The 17,039-nt window shown below is 36.5% G+C and overlaps 2 protein-coding genes across 4 annotated transcripts; one reads left to right on the top strand and one right to left on the bottom strand.

Moving 5' to 3' along the window:
• Positions 1-1,594: 1,594 nt before the first annotated feature.
• Positions 1,595-5,078, top strand: LOC103717399 (uncharacterized). The gene is made up of 4 exons (XM_008805768.6): positions 1,595-2,169; positions 2,860-3,120; positions 3,223-4,101; positions 4,350-5,078. The coding sequence occupies exons 1-4, from the start codon at positions 1,728-1,730 to the stop codon at positions 4,817-4,819; spliced, it is 2,052 nt and encodes a 683-aa protein (XP_008803990.4). The 5' UTR covers positions 1,595-1,727; the 3' UTR covers positions 4,820-5,078.
• A 741-nt stretch (positions 5,079-5,819) lies between these two features.
• On the bottom strand, positions 5,820-15,530 carry LOC103717400 (uncharacterized). 3 transcript variants are annotated; one of them, XM_008805771.6, is made up of 7 exons: positions 15,289-15,530; positions 14,352-14,784; positions 14,096-14,256; positions 13,910-13,990; positions 13,582-13,657; positions 13,394-13,492; positions 5,820-6,359 (listed from the first exon to the last, which is right to left on the bottom strand). In XM_008805771.6, exons 2-7 carry the CDS (start codon positions 14,764-14,766, stop codon positions 6,250-6,252), a joined length of 942 nt encoding a protein of 313 aa, XP_008803993.4. In that variant the 5' UTR covers positions 14,767-14,784; positions 15,289-15,530; the 3' UTR covers positions 5,820-6,249. The 3 variants fall into 3 exon arrangements, with proteins under 3 accessions (XP_008803993.4, XP_008803995.4, XP_088561768.2); XM_008805773.6 differs by having other exon boundaries at positions 14,358-14,784; XM_088705642.2 differs by having other exon boundaries at positions 14,358-14,784; positions 15,286-15,517.
• Between the last annotated feature and the right edge of the window lie 1,509 nt (positions 15,531-17,039).

Below are 17,039 nucleotides of genomic sequence, written 5' to 3'. Positions count from 1 at the left end.
GTTAGTGTTATTGGTCATCATGATCAAAGAAAACAAGAATAATAGTTTAGTCTTCTCTAACAGTCGTTACTTTGAAACGTTAGATTCAAATTTTGTTGAAAGAACCAAGATTTGTTGAAAGAACCAAGATTTTACTTCGAGGGACAGCCCAGACCTGGAAAAAAAAAGTACGGTCCTCGGAAAGGGTATTCGTGTAAATTTGTACGAAACGTGGGTCAAAAATGGAAAATTGCCGTCCCTCTCTCTTTGAGTCACAAGAACTAGTCTTGGCACTCTTCCAAAAAAATCGCGGAAGATAATTAAAAAAATTATTTTTTTATTAATTAATTAATTTATATTTTAAAATTATTTTTTGCTAAAAGAGATAATCCATACCATTTTAGTATGGAAATATCTAAAAAAAACAACCATGAAGTGTTTTAGATGACTCTTCCAAAAATTATCTTTAGATGGGCAGTGTTTATTTATAGAACAGATAGGAAAATTTATCCACCTAAAAAATGGATAAATTATTTTTCATCAACTGATAAAATAATTTTTATATTTTTATTCATAAAATATTTGTAATCCTATAATAATAATAATAATAATATATAATATAATATAATATGTTTAAAGATAAAATATTAATGCGAAAGATATTTATAAATGCATTCCATTCCAAAAAGTGCCAAGGAGATCCAAATAACTACTACTTTACCTATGCACAACATATACTCAATTTTTCTTAAGGGACTTCCGGAGACCAATTTCCAATCAGACGGTCGACATCATCTGATCGTTGTGTAGTAATCTATCCATCTATTTTTTTTATTTTAATTTTTTTGAAAGACTCACTGATTATCTTCTCTGTTTTTTTTTAATAGCTAACAAAATGTTACAATCAGCGGACCAAAAAAATAATATTATTTTGAAGGGGTCTCTATTTACTTTATCACTTTTATAGCTGGAAAGTATACTGTATTATTTTTTTTTTTAAATTTTTTGTAAGATTGTAATTAACAGTGCATGGTGGATAGCAATCAAATAGTCAACAATTTTATCTATTGATTAGATTAATATCAATAAGCTATTTGCCATCTAAATGCAGTCTTAATTATTTTTAAGATTTTTTTGGCATGAAGATTCTCTTAAATTTATATTTATTTTCATACTTTTATGAGATACTGTTTTTGCACAAATACTTCTAATATAACAATTCTTCTAACACCGTTAATAAAACCATATTTATTTTAATTAAAAATAAAATAAAAATTTAAAATTACTTTTTTTTCTCCATCGCGATCATGTTATAAATATTTTTTTTTACATTTATTTATTAAAATTATTTTAGTTATTTTACTTTCAAACTATTAATCTACTATTAGATGGTATAGGTACATATGTAAAATAAAAATAAAAAAATGATAGAATGGCAGAATAAGTGTTTTACGGAAATATATATATATAAATATTAAGTTTGATAGTATACTTATACAAAATTTGATATTTAGAGGTATCTCTATAAAAAAAAATATATTTATTTTTATTTCTTTGAACTACTCTCTCTCTCTCTCTCTCTCTCTCTCTCTCTCTCTATTTCTGAAAAGTGTTGTCCACTACCTCTTCTCCTTCAGTCCTTTGGCCTTATTCTTTAATGCAACCTTCCCAGCTTTCATCTCTCTCACCGTTGAGAGACATATAGAGATAAAGGTGCCTCTTTTACCTCCTTTGCTTGGTTTGGGCCAATGGAATCGGTTCCTCTTCTCCGTGGCTTCTCTCTTCTACTTCTCCTCTCTCTTCTCCTTCACCACCCCAGGGCTGTTCAGGAAAATGCAGAGCTGAGAGCTCTCATGCATGTCAAGGCGGTGCTGGACCCGGAGGGGAGGATTCTAGCCTCGTGGACAAGCGAGGGGGACCCTTGCCGGGGAGACTTCGAGGGGGTGGCGTGCAACGAGCACGGTAAAGTGGCCAACATCTCGCTCCAGGGGAAGGGCCTCTCCGGGTTCATCTCGCCGGCGGTGGCTGAGCTCCGGTACCTCTCGGGGCTCTACCTCCACTACAATGCTCTCAGAGGGGAGATACCCAGAGAAATCTCTAACCTCACCGACCTCTTCGATCTCTACCTCAACGTCAACAACCTCTCTGGGCGTATTCCTGTGGAGATCGGCAAAATGGCGAGCCTCCAAGGTGAGTTCGGAGCCGAGAGAAGTTAGCGAGTACTAGAAGTGAGGTCAAATCTTGGGTTTCGGCGCATTTCCGCTGCTGGGTTTTTGGTTCTTATGAGGTTTCTGTGGGGAATCAGTGATTTAAAACGTGGACAAAAGTTTCGATTTTTTTCAAAGATTTCAGTTCATTTAACGTATTCTGAGCTGGGTTTTGGACTTTCTCTCTTCCTCTGTAGTTTCTCCTCGGAAAGACTTCAGCTTTACTGTTGAGCTTTGGCTTCTCCTCCTCCTTTGTCTCTCATTTGTTGTTTATTTTTGTATTTTTTAATGAGATTGCACCACTCTTCTTTAACTCTTAGTTAAAGGTAGAGAAAAAAAAAAAAGATTTTGATGGTGGATTTATGTTTTCTTGCATCTTTTTCTGACAGGGATTACCTTCTTGTTTTAATTTTAGCACTTCGCAGGTAGTTGTTCGGCTAAAACTAAAAAAGCTTTGCAACTCTGCCTAGTTTTTATTTGAAGTAAGAGAAAAAATAGATTTTGATGGTGCATTTGGGTTTTCCTTGCAATCTTTTCATTTAAACTCTTGTTTTGATTTTTTGCTCTTTCACTGTAGTTGATCGGCTAAAACTAATAAAGCTTTGTTTTTTCCTCGTAACCTTCAGCCCTTTCTTATACTCGTTTCTTCCCATCTTTCCTTCTCTATTTGTAGTGCTGCAGCTGTGCTATAACCAGTTGACAGGGAGTATACCTCCCCAGCTGGGGCTCTTGAAGAAGCTCACTGTTCTCGCTTTGCAATCTAATCACTTAACTGGAGCTATTCCAGCCACTCTGGGAGATTTAGCTCAGTTGATGAGGTTGGATTTGAGCTTCAATAATCTCTTTGGTTCAATCCCTGTGAAGGTAGCTCAGCTTCCTCGGCTGGCCGTATTCGATCTTCGGAATAACTCCCTCTCCGGCAGCGTCCCTTCTGGTAACTCTCACTTCCTTCCTTCTGTTCACATTTGATTCTTCCCTGCTTGCCCAAGTTGAGTTCTTACTAAACTGAGACCCATACTTTTTCATCTGGATGAAGATTTAAAGAGACTGAAGGAAGGATTCCAGTACAGGAACAATACAGGTCTCTGTGGAGTTGGATTTGCCTCCCTGGAAGTCTGCTCTTCGGATGATATCCTCAAGCCCAGCAAACCTGAACCCTTCGGACCCGATTCCACCGGTCCGAGGCCGCAGCCGGAAATTCCTCGATCAGCTAACTTAAGTGCACATTGCCATGACTCCCACTGCTCAAACTCTTCAAAATCCTCAGCAGTAAATGTTGCTATCGGAGTAGTCGCCGTTGCAGTTGGAGGGATGGTTATCGGTTTATCAGCCTTCGCACTCCATCGGCGCCGGAAGCAGAAGATCGGAAGTGCGCTGGAGGTTGCAGAGAGCCGGCTGAGCACCGACCAGCCCAAGGAATTCTGTCGAAAGGGTGGCTCCCCACTTATCAGCCTGGAGTACTCCAATGGATGGGATCCTTTGGCTGATGGGAGAAGTGGTGCTGGGTTCTCACAGGAGGTTTCGCAGAGCTTTCGATTCAATCTCGAGGAGGTGGAGTGTGCAACTCAGTACTTTTCAGAGGTGAACCTGCTTGAGAGGAGCAACTTTGCTGCAACTTATAAGGGCGTCTTGCGAGACGGGACTGCGGTCGCCATTAAGAGCATCAACAAGACAAGCTGTAGATCGGAGGAGGCCGAATTCTTGAAGGGGTTGAAGATGCTAACTTTGTTGCAGCATGAGAATCTTATTGGATTCAGGGGCTTTTGCTGCTCTAGAGGGAGAGGGGAGTGCTTCCTTGTCTATGATTTTGTGTCAAATGGGAGCCTATCACAGTATCTGGATGTCAAGGATAATGTCAATGGTAGGGTTCTAGACTGGCCTAGGAGAGTATCCATCATCAAAGGCATTGCCAAAGGTATTATATTTGAACCTCTTCTTTGTCTTAATTCTTAGCTATCATGTTTCAATGCATTAACTTGACGTGGTATGGAGATTACGTTGGTGCTGACTCTTCATAAGCAGTTACCAGCATCCATGATGATTTTTTTTTTTTTTCACTTCAATTTTGTTTTTCTTAAGCTTCTCGACTTTGATTGAATCAGTAGGATCTCTCTCTGCAGCAAACCTAACTGGATTTGGTTGCTTTGTTTGCTGCTGATCCAGGCATTGAGTATTTACACAGCAATCGGGCAAACAAGCCTGCTCTCGTGCACCAAAACATATCAGCCGAAAAGGTCCTCATCGATCATCACTTCTTTCCTCGACTCTCTGGCTCCGGTCTGCACAAACTCTTGGCCGATGATGTCGTCTTCTCCACCCTGAAAGCCAGTGCTGCCATGGGTTACTTGGCCCCTGAATATACCACCACCGGCCGGTTCACAGAAAAGAGTGATGTCTATGCGTTTGGAGTCCTTGTATTCCAAATCCTTACAGGGAAGAGCAGTGTCTCCCACCTGCGACTCAATCCGGAGTCCGGCAAGCTTGAAAACCTCCTCGATGAAAATCTCAATGGAAACTTCTCCAAACCAGAGGCAGCAAAGCTGGCAGGAATTGCCTTGCTCTGCACAAGTGAGGCACCAAGCCAGAGGCCTACGATGGATGCGGTGCTTCAACAACTAGGCATTGGTTACTGATCCGTGTTGAGGTGGAGGTGGTGGTCCTCATCCTCCTATCCTAACCTGTACTCGGATTCCTTGTCTTCAGGGATGAAGCACATTGTTGTCCTCAAATGAGGAACCTTAAGTTATGTAATATATGTCTCTCCATTGCCATCCATCGACCCTTGGATGGAGGAACATGTTAGGTCTCGAGCGAGATTAGAGTCAGATGATTGCAGCTGTAGTTACCTTTTGTTTTGTTTGTCTAAATCCTAGTTTGGCAGTTCATGTGCAAGTTGTGTGTTGTCCCTACGTAAGTTAGCAAGATTGCATGGAGGAACACGTTAGCTAGGTCGCATATGGCGCATGCAAACATGATCAAGTCGAAATAGTTGTCACAACACCTATACTTTTGGAGGTCTTTTTCATATGCAGCGTTAACCGAGCACATTAGATCTTGGATTCACCATCCTTCTCAACCACAGCAATTCAAGTAATCTTACACCCACTCCTCACAGAGGCCTGCTCTAAAAGTAATTTCTAGCTCTGAAAACTCATCCATGAATGATCCAACTTCAAGGCTTCAACTGAGTTCTCCATCTCCAACCTTTTCATCCATTATTTTGCCACAAATCCAGTTCAATGTCCGAATCTTCACCACATATCTTTATATTCTGCTTACTACATATTCCAATCCACAGAACACAGACATGCATCATCCAACAGCAGCTCTTTAAAGCATGAGCATCCATCCCTCCACTATGGCCAGATTATTTTTTAAGTCAGATTTCCAGGTCACAACAGCTCTGCATGGTTAAGAACGAAGAGACGAACCATGCCAAGAGAATTAACCACTGTGGCGCTCAATTTTCTTGCTAACCGCTGCATATTCTTAGTCAGAACTTTCTTATTAATATTAGAAACACATCCAGAGGAGCCGCTGCCAGCACCAGAGCATAGCCTGGGAACCAACTTGATATTTACAAGCATATTAAATTTACCCGGCAAAGGATCAGTCAACACAGAGAGCTGTGTATAAACTAAAATACATCCAATGCACGAAGCGTTCAAGAAGCAATCCTAAACATCCTTTCCGCTTACATACCACTTCATTATACCGTGTGGTTTGTTCAATATCCGGATGCCCTGTAATGCAAAGAGGAAGGCAGACCTCCTTACAGGCCACCACAGGATCTATCATCTAATGGTCTCAATTAAACAAATCTCACAAACACAACATGCTAAGAGTTTTCGCCGGTACCACAATTACCGACAAAATGCCCCACAGTTTATAAGCCCTAACAAGGACAGCAAGAGACCCATCTAAAACTCGCAGGAGAAGGAGAACAGAACCCTTACCTTCATCCTAACTGCCCGAAAAAACGATTAATTCAGCTCTGACCCTAACAATGCCAAGAGGAACCTCAAGTCTTCATTCAAAGGGCTCGCCCGCTGAAAGAATCAGTCTAGGGCCGTGACCTCATCCTCGCTGAGTCATAGGGTCCTTCAGATGATGGAAGAGCCCATCCCCTGGCTGACTGTTCATCTTGCCTGATGCTGCTCCTGCCCCCATTCCCTATGCAACCATCAACACAAACGTAGTAAGGTGGAATCCATGAGCTTAGTCTGGGATTAGTAACAAGAACCAAACTATAACTGAACATTGTCATAATCAAAATGCAAGATGGCAGCACACAAAGGAACAAAAACTCATGCAGCTATACAGATGCAGGCCCTACACATACCCTACTTTCAACTATCAAAGCAAGACAAAAAGACACTTGGCACAAACCTAAAAGAAGCACAGATAAGAAGAAGCACAAACATAACTCCCAATATGAGAAATTCTAAAGGAGAGAGTGTCATTTTGACGATACCACTAACCCAATGGGTTATTCAAAAAGAGTTGTGACCCAAATCCTGCTGTTTAACCCCATTGATCCTCTAAACAAAGTTTACATAGCCTAGAGTTACCGCATCCAATTTACCACACTAACCTAATCACAAAACCATGACCTGGAATCACATTTTAGTCATATTAACCTATAATAATTCACCAATCCTATCAACTCCCCAATGTCAATCATTGGTAAAGAAACCTATCAATCATTCTTCTTAGGTTCAACTTGTGAACCTCTGACACAGACAAACAACAACAGAGACCCATCAGCACTCTGACTCTCTAAGTACCATTCAAATTGCAAAGTTCGCCCCCTCCCCTCCCTTTAAATGAACACCTCCACTGAAGGCCAAATCAACCATAATAAAACCGAAAACACTTGAAAACAATTCCACAAAAATTTTATTGTAAGTACTCGTTCCAACATCATCCATGCAAATACCACTAGCATGGACTCCGTCTTAGAGGTTTGTTTGGTCATTTGTGACCAATGCTGGAGATGAGTTTAACAGAATTAGGAAATAAAATTCACAAGAGGTGGGTTGTAATTATATACAATCAGCATAGTAGAAGCAGCTTCAGGAGCGAGGAAACACATGATCAGATGTAACTAAGGTTGACTACTACTAGTACTATGGTTATGGTTGGTTAATCACAGTCAAAATACTAGTGAAAATGCAAAAATGAGCTCCTTGAACCAACAGAAAGTATATGCAAAATTCAAGTTTAACCAAATCCTAGCAGTAGAATTAGTCACTTCACATACACTAATTGCCTGACTTGCATAAGTTCAAATACCATAAATGGACCACTTTCATGAATTATGTGACTCTTTTCCACACACACACACACACACATGCAAAAAAAAAAAAAAGAAAAAAAAAAAGAAAACTACTCTTCATGCTAAACTATATGGAACTATCATACTCTTGCAGCCAAAGGAATCAAGACCCCCCCCCCCCCCCCTTTCTCTCCCACGGCGCGAAAAAAAAGAAACCCAAAAAAGGAAAGCCCTTTCGCATGACCTCTCTATCACCGAATTCAATCTCAACCAACATAATATACCTTGTAAATGACCAACATCCTACAAAAGCACATTTTATAGACACAATCTATCTACATCTCAAGACCCTAAAAAGAAAACCATCATTTTAGAATTCAGCTAAGTATTGAAATATCAAGTTACAAGAACATACACTAGACCAGAGCAATCCAAGTGATTGCATGCATTTGGCAAGGGTATTTTTTGTTGTTATAAACTATCACTCTTCCCAGAGATATCTGCATGTATTTTTACCTTTTTCTTAATAGTGTGTGCACATGTGCGCATAGAGTGATGCTGGACCTAGGATAGCATCAGTGAACCTAAACTCTTCTTATTCTTAAGCGCAAATAATATTTCTTATGACAATTTATTGATCTGCTATATATAATTAATAGTATGAATATTAAGGGCTGCAAAACCGACCCAAACCGCCTTATTTAGGGCATACTGTAATGAACCAATGCAGAATTGAATCAGTTTGCTGGTTACAGGAATCAATCCAAACCAAGCAAAACCACCCGATTTTGCTCGATATTGAACCATATTGCCCGGGCAATACCATGATAAGAAGTAAAAAAAAGGGCTAGGAGCTATCTCGGAAGGGGCTTACCATAATGCACCGTCTGTACAGTACCAAACTGGTGATATATTAGCAACCGAGATTGCAGACCTTGATTAATATATAGATAGTATTATAACATTTCTATTACTACTAATAATGGTAATATTACAGAGGTTAAAAAATAATGCAAATATAATTAACATAATATAAAAATCTTATTGGTATAATAAAACAATTACACTCTAATAGTCATAATAATATTATTTATTGTAACTATATAATTGAATAACAAAACAATGACAATGCAATATACAATACAATATGTATTATATTATTAATATTAATATTTAAAAATATATGACTATTGATGCCAATATATTATGTAATATAAATATTACGTATATTGTATTAATATATAATGCAAAACATTATATGATAAATGATTTTGATCTAATATAATATATAATCTTATATCATCTAACAGATAATAGATCATTGTAATATTTTTAAATATATGATCAATATTAATATGACCATAAAAAATCTTTTTTGTTGGTACTTGAGCACTGACTAGGGAAAACAATACCCAAGCACCCCTCTCAAATGTTTTTACCCCTTTGTATAAGAATCTAATATTCACCGCAATCAGCATTTTCATCTCCTGTAACGTCCCCAGACGGGAAACCGATGCCCATCCCCACCTCTCAATTCCTACAAACCAAACATGGCGTGATAGATATCCAGGTGTTTATAATACAAACTATATTTCAGTTTTCCTAAGTGAATATTAGATGATTTAGAATGATAATCTATACAATATAAGAAAACAGAGCTTAATTTTAGTACCTTCCAAGACCATATTACCTTCTATTGAATTAATATTCTATCTGAGATCCAAAACACACACACACAAAAAACCCATCATAAAACCTCTCTATCATATTCAACTTCTTAATAAGAGAGTAAAACTAGCCCCATGTCTCTCTCCTCCCTCTAATTACTTTCACTTACATTTCCTCCTTTAATTTAATCCCTCAATTCCCCCCCCCCCTCTCTCTCTCTCTCTCTCTCTCTGTGTGTGTGTGTGTGTGTGTGTGAGAGAGAGAGAGAGAGAGAGAGAAAGAGAGAGAGAGAGAGAGCACCAACTCCATCTCTAATTGTATTTGCCATGTGTACAGCCACTTCCCAACAATCTCTCTCATGAATTTCCCCCTTCATCTTTGCCATTCAGACCTCGTTAGTAGCATCCCTATGTACATGTCACCATCCTTTACATGTCAAGAAAAAGGTAAATGTGTACAATCTTTTTCTTTGTATATATAGAGTTCTTGATTCTTCCCTTCTTTGAAGAGATAAAAGAAGGTAACTCTGCCAAAGGGGATTGTGCGTATACAACAATCATTGTTCTCATTATTTAATTATATATTTTTTCATTTTTTTTACAACATTTTAAGTTGTTGGCTATAGATTTTAAACCAATTTTTTGCCTTTTTTATGTCCTTCGTTTTATAATTTGTTTTTCTCATTATTTAATTCTATTTATTTCACATCATTTTTAGACGTTAGTTATAGATTATAGCCCTATTTTATACCTTTTTAATCTTCCCTTTGTTTAATGTTTTGTTCTTTCAGATTATCTTCCATCATTTTCTTAATTTTTATTTTTTTTATTTTTCACATCCAGTTTTGCATTTCTATTTTATTCATTACATTTCTTGGAACATGCATAGCACATGCCCATCTAACCGTATCTTCTAATTTTCAAATATCTAATAGACTATCTCAAGGTGGTTTTTGTCAAAATTGCCTGACGTATTTTGACTTCTGATGTGAAATATAAAACGGAAATTGAAACAGTGAACTTTGCCCTCACCTACATCCTCTGATCAAGACTACTGAATAATTGCTTGGAACAGAAGGTATGCTGCAAGCTCTGTTGCCGGTTCGAATAAGGGTAGCGAACAAGAGCATTTGCTGGTGAAACTACTGTTTATGCCGGATCTGGCCCCTCTACCTTTTATCTGAGACGACAGATCCTTTCACCCCACAAAACCTTCTATACAAACCGGAAAAACATTCATGAACATCCAAAGTCACCAAAGTTTTTTGTTTGCTTTTAAGGCTCCAAAGCTGCACATTTTTCAAAATTTCAGGGAGAAAAAACAGCTTTTCTTCTACCTTACATCCTTGCAAGAGCTTGAAGTAATGCAAGGCTAAATTTGTCTCTTAGCTATCCATCTGCGCTAAATTAGGCATGTAAGCATCACTTGGAAGAATTTATGCAGGCACTAAGATCAGATAAAAGCAGCAAGCACTACAACCACCCCTACTCTCTCATCTCCAATTTTATTCTCCTTTCTTCCTTTCTTCTTTATTATTAATTTTAGTCTTAGTTCATTTCAATTTTGTCCCCACGCACCCCCCCCCCAAAAAAAAAAAGATTTTTTGCGTACATACCATCCTAAATATTGAAATTTGCATGAATACCCTCCCAAAATTGATATTTGCATGTATACCCTCATAAAATACTTATTTTGTATGTATGCCCTTCTTCTTTTTTTTTTGTATATGTACCTATGCCGTCTAACACGGTTAAGACATTAGCAATTTAAAATTGAAATCACTGAAATACCCTAATGGGTAAACATGCAAAAAGAAAGATTATAAGGGTATCAATGAAAATAGCAATTTTGTGAGGGTATTCATGTAATTTTATTAATTAGGAGGGTATACACAAAAAAATCCTTAAATTTTTGTAGAAATACCTTCCTCAATATTGAAATTTGCATGAATATCCTCCCAAATTGATATTTGTGTGCACGCCCTCACAAAATACTATTTTTGTAGGAATACCTTTGATATACATAGTGATTCAGCTGATGTGATTAGCCAAAATCATATTTATTTAAATTAAAAATCAATTAGAATTATGAAACTATCGTTTTACTCCTAAAGCAGGTAACAGATTAACGGATCTTGTTAGAAACTAACATCTCTACCTCCAAAAAAAATTTCGATCTCTCTTGATCCCTCTTTCACTCCATCCGGAATCAAAACTATTCCCTCGACTCTCTTCTCCACCGCGGGCAGCCCTTCTCCCTCTCTTCCGTTTGACAGAGTTTCCGTGACCGAAATCTGAGTCCCTCTCATTGCTGCCGAAGTTCTCCCTTCATTTTTTTTCTTTTCTACATGAAGATGGTTAGGTCTTGTTTGAGCTTTATGGATTATTTAAAGAAAAGCAATGTGAGAGATTTGTAATATTTATCTTTTAGTGTATAAGATTTGCAATGTTTATCTTTTAGAGCTGAAAATTTTTCTCATGTGCAGGTTGGTGGCTGTTTAAAATTACTATGATAAGATGAACCACATACCCTAGATCTTTTCTTCTTCCACAAAGTCGAAGCTCTAAAGAAAAGTGACTCGAAGTACACAACATAAGGGGTGGCTTTCTACCACTTGGTCATGGAGGTTGTTAGTAAGTCTGAAAGGTTCAAAGTCCTTCAATGATTTTGCTTGGGGATGATTGATACTGTTTTTCCACCCATAAGCACAATAGTAGCAAAAAAGCTTGATCCTTACAATCTATCATATGCCTTGAAGACATGCTAATCCCTTTCTATATTCTGATACATGCCCTCATATATGCATCTATAACAATAAATATTACAAGCTAACTTTTGATGAAATAAGATATAGTAGTAGTTATAAATGATAAAGAAGAAAGTAGAATAATCCTTTGATTAGTAAAAGAACTTTCATAACTCTTTTTGCTAACTAATTGTCGAATCTATCGTTTTCTTGAGCAATATTTTTATAGAAAACATTGAGGAGTAAGCACTAGACTAATCCGAGTGTTAAAACAAGTTGAAATAGACAAAAATAAAATTAGAATTTTTTGCTTGTAAACCCTTCTAAATATGTGAAATTGCATGAATACCCTCGCAAAGTTGCTATTTGCATGTATACCCATATAAATGTTTCTTTTTTCATGTCCACTCATTAAGAGCATTTCAATCATTTTTAATTTTAAACCACTAATTTCTTAACGGTATTAAATGGTATGGGCACATACGCAAGAAAAAAGGAAAAAAGGAGGGTATACACACAAAACAAGTGTTTTATCAGGGTATACATGTAAATATCAATTTTGGGACGGTATTCATGTAAATTCTAATATTTAGGAAGATATGTATGCAAAAAATCCCAAAAAAACAACAAAAAAGACCCTTTGTTTTCCTTATGTTACTCCCTCGATATTCTTCTCAATGCTGGAAAATGAGGAAATGTCCCTCCCAAGTTTCTCTTCCCCTAATCCAAAATCAAATAAATCCCTAGATAATTTCCACTAGGAAGCAAGGAGGGAGTCTAATACTTCGCAATCTTAATGGAACCATTATATACAAAAAGGATGGATAGCATTATTCATTTTCCTGCCTAATTTTTGAGGGTTTAGAAATATCAGTCCTTGTTTTCCTGCTCAACTTTCTATCACCTGCTAGGGCTAGCGGTGGCAATGAATACTGTCAGTTATGTACAGGTTGGTGAGGAGAAAGAAGGAAAGAAAGAAAAACAAAAAAAAAAAACCCTAAACTCAGATCTGACGATACATAACTGGGTTCAAATGCACAATTTAAAGGTTTGCAATCTTCTAACTTCAATTCGTCATAAATAAGCAGAAAGCAAGCAGAAAGGCAATATCCCCACAAACAATTTAGAAGAGAAAGCACATTCCTCCTCAATGGATGGAAAGAGCACATAATAGCAGACATCAAATTTAAGCATACCCTAAAAGTTACTGAATAAGAAAATACTAGTAACTAGTAAATATGTTAGATAAGGCAGGTATCTACACAAATAAACACATAAAGTTACCGAATAAACAAATGAAAATAGTAACCAGTAAATATGTTAGATAAGGCAGGTAACTACACAAATAAATACATAAAGGTGTGATAAAAAATAGGGTGTCTTTCAACAGCCATCTACAAATCTGATAAGGCTATCCAACAATCAGCAGAAAACTTATGAATATATAGATTTAAATAATTAGCAATATGTATCACATCTAACATCTATATTAAATTATTAGCGATATGGACTTACCAATGTTGCCATTATCAAGCATGTCAAACCCTGGATTCCATCCAGGCAAGTGCTGTCTTGCATTCCCCTTCCATGTGCCCTCAAAGCCAGCCAGCTCATCTATTGCTTGGAAGATTGCATGTAAAGCAAGTTACAACCAGATAGCAGCAGAAAACAACAACAACAACTGAAGTTTTAAAACAAAATACCTTCATGCATATTATGTAATGTCTGCATTGTATCAACCCTCCCATCTGAGTTTAGCTTCCTTGTTAAGGAATGACCCTGCAGTAACAATACACAAAGTAATATTAACCTCACGACAACTCAATACAATAAATTAGACAAATATATATGTAGTAACATTTCAAATCACATATTCCACATAAGGCATTGCAGCAATCAGACAACCTCACAACACCTCAATGCAATAAATTAGACAAATATATGTGTAGTAACATTTCAGATCACATATTCCACATAAGGCATTGCAGCAAGCAGATAATGATAACCTAAAAAGTTTACAGATAGACAAACCTTATCATGAATTCCTCGAGATATCCTGTGGGTTGCTCTGCCCGTAGTTGTATTGGCTTCCTTATGCTCTTCTGCAGTGACCTATCAGACCAAACAAGCAAAACCTTAGCGAAACAGATCACCATGATCATCACCATAAATTCAACTAAAAAGAAAAACAAACTTGAACAACTCCTGAGTACTTACTCCATCACCACCACTTCTCCTTGTTGTAGAAGTATAATATGCTCCATTTGGACCACCATAAGTCACAGTTGAGCTCTGAAAAGTATAATTTCGAGCCTGTGGTTGCGATGCACTAGGCCTGCTAAACTCATTCCCATATTGCATGTACTTGCTTTTCTTTTCTGTAAAGCAGCAAATAAGTTTAGTTTCACCACAGCTCACTCCAAGTAGTCAACCACGACAATGGTACCATGAAGAGACCATGAAAAAGACTAACCTATACCTTCAGTTTCTTCATCAGGATCCTGAACATACGGTTCTTTACTCGACCTAGAATGTTTTCTTGGATTATCTTTCTTCAGCATATCAGTCTTCTCTTCGCCTCCTTCTTCATCATCGGATGACAGTTCTTTGATAATCGGCCCCTTCGGCTTAGGAGGGGGAGCTTGCTCCAGGAATGGAGCATTGCTTGTTTGTCCAAAGAAGCTCCTCCGGTCATCAAAAATACTGGGTCCAAACATGCTTGGGCCCATCAAGCTCCCGAAGGGTCGAGTGAAGAAAGGATCATCAAAGGGGTCCCTCCCACCAAAGAAGCTGGAGATCAGGCTCCCGGGTCTCCCAAAGCCACCAAATCCGGCAAACGGATCCCCGAACCCCAAAAAGTCATCCCTCCCACCTCTGCCCCTCTGCATATTTCTCAGTACAAAATTCTGCAGCCGAAGAAAAATGAGGAAAAAATCTCGTTCACTGTTCCATGCAAGCAAGAAATCCTAAGTTTTGAGACAATCCTACGTCCTATAAATAGAAAAAAATACACACAACTAAAGAAAAAAAGTAAAGTTGTTTTAGAGCTTTTCTTATAGAATCGAGTGGCAAACTTTTATCAAAATTTAATAATATTGGCACGAGAAGACAAATATCCAAGAAAAATAACCATCTAAAAGCAAATAAAAATCCGGTAAATGGTCGTCATCTACCAAAAAATGGCTTCTTTACACCTCCAAACAACAAAAACCAACCAAGAAAATCCCCAAAAACTCCGATTCCACAAAAACCCTAACCGACAAGAAATCGAGTAACACAAACCAAGTAACCCTTATAAAATCCCTTTCTTTTTAAAAAAAATATCGCAAACAGTCACTATGAGGAATTCCTGCTCGAAAATATTGAATCAAGAGATAAAGGACGAGAAGGAGAGAGATGGGAATTACCACCTGCGACGGAATCGAGAAGGAATCGAACGCCACCAACGAGGGAGAAGAAGAGCAAACGACGACGGAGCGGAATCGGCCTATTATTTCGATGGCTAGAAAATTCGAATGGGAATTAGGGATCAGGGAAGCGGCGTGGGGAATAAGATTGCGGGCCGGAAGACTCCAGCGGAAGAAGGCGGTCCGCGAATTCTCCAGAAACAGCGACACGTGTCAAAACGGCCATGACAACAAAAGGAGGATCCAGAAATTTGAATCTTTTTGAGTTTAGAAAAGGGATTCTCCTTTCTCCGTACGGCTTTTATTTCTCTCATAAATAATTAAATTTACGTAAATAACCTTCTAAATTGATATTTATATGTATACTCTTACAGAATACTTATTTTACATATATACTTTTTTTTTTGCATTTGTACCTGCACCATTTAACGCCATCAAAAAATTAGCTGTTTAGAATTAATAATGACAAAAATATCCTTAATGGGTAGATATGAAAAAAGAAAATAATTATAAGGATATACATGCAAATAATACTTTGCGAGAGTATTCATGCAATTTCATATATTTAGGAAGATTTACAAACAAAAAAAATTAATTTTATTTTTTTCTATTTTAGCCTATTTTAACACTCGAATTTGTTTAGGATAGCCTTCTACTACATGGCCGTGGAGATTTTTAATAAATCTGAAGGGTTCGAAGCCTAATAATTTTGCTTAGGAATGATTGATGTTGTTTTACTATCTATGAGCATAGCAGTAGCAAGGAAGCTTGATCATTTCAATATATCATGTGTCTTTAAGAGATTCTAATCATTTTTTATATTCTAATGTATGCCTTCATATATGCATTTATAATAAGAAATATTATAAGTTATGTTTTGATGAAATAAGATACAGAGGTTATTAAGTAATGAAGAAGAATAAAGCAAAATATTTTCATAATTAGTGGAAAAACTTTTGTAACTCTTTTTGTTATCTAATTATCGAATCAATCTTTTTTAAAATAATATTTTTATATAAAATATTAAGGAGCAGGCACTAGATAAATCTAAACGTTAAAATAGGTTAAAATAGAAAAAAATAAAATTAGAATTTTTTTACATGTAAACCTTTCTAAATATGTGAAATTGCATGAATACCCTTGCAAAGTATTATTTGCATATATATCCTTATAAATATTTTCTTTTGCATATCTATCCATTAAGAATATTTCAGTTATTTTTAATTTTAAACTATTAATTTTTTGACGGCGTTAGATGGTGTGAGCACATATGTAAGAAAAATAGAAAATAAAGGATATACACGTAAAGCAAGTATTTTATAAGGGTATACATGCAAATATCAATTTAGGAGGAAATTTATATAAATTTTTATAATTAGAAGGTTTTTTTTAAAAAGTATGGCTTACCCTAAGCGGCTAAGCCTAACCCGAAAAGAAGGGGCTCAGAACTCCGAAGAGTACTTGCAATTATAAAACATATCAAATTATTTAAATTATTTATATTTTTAACTTTTAATTTTTTAAATATTATTATATTTAATTATATATATAATTTTTTATCTCATTTATTACTTTATTAATTTGGTAGAATGATATTATGATATGAATATAATCTTAAAATATCAAAGTTTTTCAAGCATGTAATACCATTTTTTATTAAAAAGCTCATAATATTTTTAACTAATTATTGATTCCTACGAAATTATCGTATAATGTTATTCATGGAAAAGGAAAATAAAAATTAATATTTTTAT

This window comes from Phoenix dactylifera, chromosome 10, assembly GCF_051530095.1.
Source record: "Phoenix dactylifera cultivar Ajwa chromosome 10, Ajwa_hap1_PhDact_Kaust_v1.1, whole genome shotgun sequence".
Taxonomy (NCBI): domain Eukaryota; kingdom Viridiplantae; phylum Streptophyta; class Magnoliopsida; order Arecales; family Arecaceae; genus Phoenix; species Phoenix dactylifera.
Note: the sequence above shows the minus strand (reverse complement) of the source record. Positions and strands in the feature narration are given on the sequence as shown.

Bases quoted from the DNA above. Each gene is read 5' to 3' on its own strand.
- LOC103717399 (XM_008805768.6), top strand. From the start codon at position 1,728: ATGGAATCGGTTCCTCTTCTCCGTGGCTTCTCTCTTCTACTTCTCCTC. The intron at 3,121-3,222 runs GTAACTCTCACT...ATCTGGATGAAG, and splicing joins CTCCGGCAGCGTCCCTTCTG to ATTTAAAGAGACTGAAGGAA. The intron at 4,102-4,349 runs GTATTATATTTG...CTGCTGATCCAG, and splicing joins CATCAAAGGCATTGCCAAAG to GCATTGAGTATTTACACAGC.
- LOC103717400 (XM_008805771.6), bottom strand. From the start codon at position 14,766: ATGCAGAGGGGCAGAGGTGGGAGGGATGACTTTTTGGGGTTCGGGGAT. The intron at 14,257-14,351 runs GTTAGTCTTTTT...GCTGCTTTACAG, and splicing joins TGAAGAAACTGAAGGTATAG to AAAAGAAAAGCAAGTACATG. The intron at 13,493-13,581 runs GTATTTTGTTTT...TCCAAGCAATAG, and splicing joins ATTACATAATATGCATGAAG to ATGAGCTGGCTGGCTTTGAG.